This window comes from Hibiscus syriacus, unplaced genomic scaffold (genome assembly GCF_006381635.1).
Source record: "Hibiscus syriacus cultivar Baekdansim isolate YM2019G1 unplaced genomic scaffold, ASM638163v2 tig00111648_pilon, whole genome shotgun sequence".
In the NCBI taxonomy this organism is placed as follows: Eukaryota; Viridiplantae; Streptophyta; class Magnoliopsida; order Malvales; family Malvaceae; genus Hibiscus; species Hibiscus syriacus.
In genome coordinates, this window is record NW_024063145.1 from 420,862 (window position 1) to 429,007 (window position 8,146).

The 8,146-nt window shown below is 31.5% G+C and overlaps 1 protein-coding gene across 1 annotated transcript; it reads right to left on the reverse strand.

Moving 5' to 3' along the window:
• Positions 1-1,434: 1,434 nt before the first annotated feature.
• Positions 1,435-2,974, reverse strand: LOC120166850 (uncharacterized protein At3g28850-like). The gene has a single exon (XM_039176041.1). It carries the CDS (start codon positions 2,725-2,727, stop codon positions 1,666-1,668), a length of 1,062 nt encoding a protein of 353 aa, XP_039031972.1. The 5' UTR covers positions 2,728-2,974; the 3' UTR covers positions 1,435-1,665.
• Positions 2,975-8,146: the final 5,172 nt, after the last annotated feature.

Sequence of the window (8,146 nt, forward strand, 5' to 3'; positions counted from 1 at the left end):
TGTCCTATTCTGGTATTTTAAAATTAAATATTATAAAAAATATTATTTAATTAATATTTATTAATATCAAAGAAAAGAACTGTCTTAAGACACCTAGAAGTCCTTTTCCGATATTTTTAAATAAATAATTATTTTTTATATAATTTTGAAATAATAGGATTATAAATTAAATATATTTTGAATATTTTTTTCTTTGAATTTTTAATAATAGAGACAATTTATAATTAAAAAGTACCAATTTTAGGCGTTGTAGGGGTGCTAATCCTTCCCTAAACGTAACCGACCACGAATCCTTTTTTATTATTAAAAAGAATGAATTTTTGGTTATAAACGCAGATCAGTTCATTTTTTTTAATTGATGTTTTCTTAAAACTCTTTTAAAATAATTTTTAGGTATTCGACCTACCTGACCCAAAAGGCCGATGGCGACTCCCAAATTATTTTCAAAAACTATTTATTCACATCAATTTTTCCGCCAAATAAATATTTCGTGCCCGGACGAAAACCGGTTACAACATCAATGAACAAATTAAAGTTAACAAAAAAAAGTTAAACGAAAACAATGTTGTTTTCTTTTTCTTTTTGTTGTTGTAATTTCGGTTTCAAGGTTTCGTTTTGACTAATTCAAATCGATCCGCGTTGCACACCTAGTTTTGGTAGGTGAGTCTCTCAATGTGAATTTTCGACATACACAATAACTCGAACTCGAGATCTACTTAAAAAAATATAAAACTATTTACTACTTGAACAACTCTCGTAGGTAACAACTTTGTTTTCGTTTAACCTCCACTTTCATATAGTAATAAAACTATCGTCCATTACATCGCGTCGTTTCTAAGTTAAAGATCCAATGCTATATTGAAACTTAAATTAATATTCAGTGTTACAATTATATCAAATTAAAGTATAATGATAAACCAACATGGGTATTAAAATTCAATAATATTTAAAATAGTTTATTCTATTTATAATTAGATTTTAAAAGATAAAATTATAAGATTCAGAATTTAAATCTCAAACTAGGGTTATTAGCTTGTTGGGATTTGATTGCTAAAGCCCCCCAACGCCCCCAATGAATGTGAAACAAGGAGCTTAGTTGTATTTATATTTTCATTAATGGCAATGAGCTAATAACCAACTCTTTTAAGCATATCACATGATCCTCAACCTGCTCTATTATAGCTTAGCTTAGAAATTCAATGACTCAATATATCATCACTCAAAATTTTCACAAGTTTTCTTTATATATATATATATATATATGATTTATTAATTAATTTGAATAGAATATTACAATATCGTAATTTAAATGTTTAATGTTAAGATTACCTAAAGATTGAGAGAAGAAAAAAAAAGGCATATCTGAGGAGTGTGGTGTTCCATTTGTTGGGAAAGTCCTACAAGTTTCTTCTGTGGGACATAATAAGTAAAGCATCCATTAAAGCACATGATTTGTAATTATGATGAACAAACCCCGCTTGCTTATTACAAATACATTTATCTTCAAAATTATACCAATTCAAACTCCTCACTCTTACTGTACAGATTAAAACACATCTCACAGACCAAATGAAAATAAATAAATAAACACATAGGAAAAAAATTCCTTTTTTTTATTTTTATGAATTCGATATTCATCGTAATTGATCGTATTCGTGATGGGGATTAGTCGCAACAGACCGGACATCGGATAAGTCCGTTTTCGTTGCAATCGGGGCATCGTTGGAATCCATACTCACCCTCAGCTTCGTGGTAATAGACTTTGCAGCTTCCGGAGCAAGTCTCGCACGGCACGAATCCGATATCGCCACAAGTCTCGCAAGCGCCAACATCATCACCATCGTCCACTATTTCACACCCTGCAATGGCCTCCCCTAGGGAACCTTCTTCATGCATTTGCTTTATTTCTTCGGCTCCTCCAATGTATCTCTTCCCTACAAACACCCTCGGCAATCCGCCTTTAAACCCTTCTCCCAAGAGCTCTCTCAATTCGTCTTTAAACCCTGAATGCATCGACACGTCTCGTTCATTGATACGAACCCCTAAGCCCTTGAGGATCAACCTAATGTTACAGCAATCCTCGTATGTCTTCCTAACACCTCTTAAACTTGTGAAATACAAAGTGACCTTATCCTTATTAAGCTTACAATGAACCTTTTCGATGGTACAAGTGTTGCCAGAAGGAAGCTGTTCAAGTGTTTTCCTAAAGCTAGAAATGATTTCTGGATCGAAATATGTGGTCATCACTGAATCTGATCGCTCATCTTCTTCAAATTGAGCCCACAAAGGCTTTGAACACACAAAGCCATTCTCATTAGCTGAAATACTCTTGAAATGAGTTGGAGAACGAGGGCTAGAATCTTCAAGGCCGGCCATTAGTTCCCACGTGTTGATTGTTTCAGGCTCGCCAGGGGGAGTTCTTATGGGAGTTTTGGGGACAATTTTTGGGAGCTTATCCTCAATCAACTTGGACCAGACTTGAGCTTCAAGCTTGCTTTTTTTCTTGCTTTCAACAACATTTCCATTGAAGCTACTGCCATTGCTTTGGTGGTTTGGTTCTTCTACTTTGAGATTGCCTAATGTGGTGGATGTTAATGCCACCACATGGTAGCTGTCGCCTTTGTGCTGTGCAGGATGATGGACGTGCATCGTGTAACTCCTTGGGACAGGCGAATATGGTGCCCGACAGTGCCAGCATCGTTTTTGCCTGGAACTTGCACAACCCATCACATCCAAACAGGGGAATGAACAGAAAATGGAACTTTCTTCTACGTTTACAATAACATGCAGTGCATATATTATAATGATATACAAGAACAACTAGATTGAAACTTTACTGGGAAAAAGATGAAACTAAAGACACCCGGAAGAGAATTTGGATTAATCTGGTGAAAACAGGAATTGGGTTGCATAGATCTAGGATTATGGACAAAGAAAAACAGCATAAAATGGGAATTCCCCCTCTTTTTTTCTGAGGGGAATGGGTCAGGAAATCAAAGGGAGAAAGATATGATAATTGAATTGAGGAGAGGGTGGGAGGGAGGATCCTTTTAGAAAGATCGATGAGCATTCAACATCACAAAAATGGAAAAAAAATATTCTTGCTTCGTTCTTTTTTTTTTTTTTACCTTCTCCCTCCGGACAGAGAAATGGAAATAAACTGGGAGTAGATCGGTGAATGAGAAGCCGAAATCTTATTGGAAAGGAGTTTTTAATGAGAAAACGAAATGGCTGAGTTGTGCAAAGATAAAAAGCGAAATTAAAAAGATAAAAATGTTTCTTTTATTATTACTTTTTCATTATAAAAACAGTTAATTTATTAATAAATACAAAAGAATTTTAATAAAATTATAATCTTAAACAGTATAAATTTACAACAACAAAAATCAATCATATTAACCAGTCAATTATTTTAAAATCATAAAAAATACAACTTAATTGATAAATAATAAAAATATATCTAAAAAATGAGTAAACTACACGAATAACCACTCAATTATTGTAAAAAAATATCCAACTATTAAAATGATTCAATCAAGCCACTATGACCACCGATATTTCAATTTGATAAAAAAACCACCTAACTATTTAAACGGTTCAATCAAGTCACTAGCCGTTAGCTCTTAATGGTGGAGGTGACGTGACAGTTAAAATTTAATTGAGAGAATGACTTATCAACTAACTTTTTGTTATAATTATATATTTGGTCTTTGTTACTTTCAGAAGATGTCAATTTGATCATAATTTTAGTTAAATTCAATAAATTTAAATTCTCTAATTAAATTACGCTGCCAAACCACTAAGCCAAGGAAGCAATTTGGTATATTATGGACAACAAGTGTATATATCTTGTATTATAGCATGTAATTGTTTTACTCAAAATTAATAATATTTTATATGTCTGAAATATATCTTTTATTTTTAACTTATTAAATATTTTTTATTTTTTATTTTAATGTAAAAATATATATTTTATCGTTATCACCACTTATAAATATATTATTTAATTAGAGGATTTAAATTTATTGAATTTAACTAAAATTAGGATCAAATTGACATTTTATATAATTAACAAGAACCAAATATATAATTATACCGAAAAATTAATTAAGAAGTCATTTTTTCGGTTAAATTTTAATTGCCACGTGACATCCCGTTAAATATTCAACGTATTAAAGTTTAAAATAAAAAGGTTTCGTTAACAAATTTCATAGCATTGATTTATTTACAATTTATAATATTTCGTAATTTTATATTTTATTTTTCACATTCGTTATATTCATTTTTTGAAGATTTAAATTTATTTATTTATATTAAGGATATTATAGTACATTTGGACAAACGTGGGAATTAATAGAATAGTTAAACGACCACCACTCTCTCTTTTCGATGCGTTACGTGTGCTTCAATCTCACGGCTCATCCAAACGTTCTCCAACAATTTGAAAGATATAATGATCGTCCAATGAAACATTGTATTACAGTGCCCTGTCTACGCGCGTGGCAATGGAAATTTAAATTTAACAACTTCTTAACCTCTGCATTTTTTTGAAAATAACCTCTGCATTATTGCTTAACGTATACTTTATTAAATGTAAAAATATAAAATAAAAGAAGATCGATTTCATAAAAAAGACAAACGAAAATGAGAAAAAAATTTATATAATATTATAAATTAATAAATTTTAATCTTATAAAAATAAATCTTCGCGCTTCTTAGTTTGATGAGATTATAATAAGATGACTCTTTTAAAAATAAATTTTAATCTTATAAAAATAAATTAATAATATAAATGTAACGCCTCATATCCAGTCCAAAAGTTCGAGCCGGATACCTGAGCATACATTAGGTTGCAATCGTGTTGGACGTATCAAGATCCACATTACATACATTTCGCGGAAACAAACAAATTAAAATCCCTGACCATTCTTCACACACAATGTTCAATGTAACTAACATGCAATTGAGTCTCAATTAAACATGCAAACATTACATTTAAACATTTAGGGATATTTCAGTTATTTCACATCGTATAATAAATCAATAAGTCAAATCACCCAATTAAGGTTACCACATGTTAAACATTGTCATAAGGAAGCAACACACAAATTTCATACCAATCAGACATCAGACAATGACTCAATCAATCATACAAGATTAGGGACCTAAACATCAATATACAAAACTTATGTACCAAACGGTAACATGCAATTAAAGGTTCCATTATGTAATTAAGTGTGTTTAAGAAGTGATCACTCAAATCTCATCAAATTTCCAATTTAAGAGTTTAAGTAATTAAACAAATCAATTTCTACGTTAAATTGAACTCACATAATCATTCAGGGGTTAAATTAGAATTTAAGAACACTTCAGACCTTTAATGAATGTAATTTCACCTTTTTCCATCGAGCAAAACAATGAATGGATCGATCCTTTTGAAAAGAGATCGATTCTTTGCAAAGCATAAACTTTGGGATCAATCATTTCTCCTAAGGAATCTATCATTTTTTTCTGAAAAACTACAGATTTATCAAGAACATGCATATTTTGTCAACTAATCACCCACATAAAAGTAATCATGGACTACGAACATGCTTGGACACTATTCAACCACTTCATACATGTCAAAACAAAGGTATAACATGCTTTATAACACAAGTCAACACATTAATAAAGGATTTGACATCAAAAGTCAACAATTGCATAAAAGTTCATTTCAAGCACAAGTTACCTACTCATTTTAGGGATTTAAGGTCATATCATGCATCCTAAGAGCATAAGAAATTTAGTTTACCATGTTAAACTTGCCTACACACTCCAAATACTTCTTCAAGGCCTAAATCAACATTTGAGTATTCACATGCTTTAGTTAAACAAGTTCTTGCTATAACATTCTCAAATCAACACATTATACCATCATCAATCTTCAAGTATAAAGAAAATGTTACAAGTCTAGTCCATACATAAAAAGTCATCAATACCACATATATGCCTAAGTCCCAAACGTCACCCACATTGCCACACTTAGCTTTCTGAAAACACATACACTTCATTGAACTTTTGCCTTGGTTGATCACTCCCGATGCCAAGCCTCTTTTCTCCGCTCGATTCCATAACTTTGAAAAGTGTTAACAATGAGTGTGAGCTAATAAAACCCAATGAATGATAATCATTCAAGGACAATGCACATAGTCAAGACGAAGCATGGCCCTATATGCTCATGTTTAATATGCCCTTACCTCGTCGCACAAGTAACATCATGACATGCTTAAATGATCAATTACATATTCTAAATGCACATAATTTCCAGAATTTACCAATGTTACACAATTACTTAATTCATGGCATTCACAAGCACTCATGCACAATTACCTTCCTTGGCAAGGCATACACAAAACACACATACTTTCATTTTAAGATTCATGGCGTTTGTTCGAAACACAACTCACTCATTGGATAAACGAACTTCATACAACTACCATTTTGTTTACGTACTCACATAGGTCCAAAACCACGAATTATGAAGTAAAGCTCTGTGGCCAACCAAACCCTGTATCTTCTTAGAGCAAAGATCAACGTACCGACCAAACCCCGTATAATCCTTAATCACAAACACTATAAACAACACATAGAGTACTCTTTTATAGGCGTGTCTTTCATATCCAAAGGTCACATTAAGAACAAATAGCCAATTAATCCGATTCACCAAGAGCGGTTGTCAATGATGCATAGTTTTCACATATTTGTTCAAATACATTTTGAAACCCACTTACGGATAGTTGTCATGATCACCCACATATATGGACAGTGAGAAAGCTCATCTCGTCCAATCACATATTCACATTATACACTTTTTCTTTAAGCATACATCAGAATTGGTGATCATGATCAACTCACATATTCAGAATATATATAGATTTTCATAAATCGCTTTCAAAATCCTATGCATCATTTACAACACAACACAATAATTTCACATTTCACATTCACATTCCACAATTCCAATATATAAGGCATCGTACACAATTCGACATAACTCCTATTTCATATTCACATTTTCGATATACGTGTCATCACATACAAATGTACATAACTCATATCATCATCAACATCATTATCCAAATCACATAAACATATCAGAATTGATCAAATGCATCAACTAGACAAACTTCAACCTTGAATCATATCCATTTCTAAGAATGACAGCCACTCACCTTGTTGTCCAAAAACTGAAAATGCTCCCAAATGCTAACCAAACACTCACCAAACACCAAGCACAAAATCTCCCCAACAACTAACACAATAATAACCTTGAAAAGCAAAATAACATATTACAATCTATTCTAAAATATAGAAAAATTCTCTATTTCTAAAATAGAGCGAAAATGTCGAAATTACCGAAAATCATAGTGAAACAACTATCCGACACCTCCGATCTGATTTGCATCACTTCTCCTTTACAAGAGTTGATAATCAACAACTAAATTCAACATCTAATCCAATTAAAACTGCACAAATCAACCTTCACAAACCTAAATTCCTGGATTCCCAAAAGCACTAAAATTCCATGTTATTTTCAAGAAATCAATATCCAAATCAATAGCAATTGAAAACTTTTTTAATAAGATTATAATCACTCCAAAAGAAACTCAATTTCATTAAGAAAACCTCAAAATCAATTCAAAAATCAGCACATTAATTAACTCTGAAAATCAATTGAAATCTTTTCAATTAAATCAACAATTCCACAAAATCATTAACACAAAACCACTTGCCCTCGAAGCATGAAAAGAAACCAAGGAATTTGAGATCAACAATAGAACTCCATTGTGATCAATCCTTAAAACAATGAAGAGAAGAAAAGAGTATTTGAGAATTAAAAACAAGATTAAGGAGAGTGAATTTAGAAATCAAGAAGAGAAAAGAAAATAAATTAATCAGATAGGTTGAGAGAAAATAAGAGAAAATGGAGGAAGTTAAGAGAAGTTACCAAATTGTGAAAATGAGAGAAAATAAAGAATATGAGAATGAAAACAGGTAATTAAGAAAATGTAATTTGGATTAAAATGAATCTAGATGGAATTATGGTAAAAAGGAGAAGTTAAAATACTTTAAGTTTGGGAGGGAAAACTCTAAATATAATCCT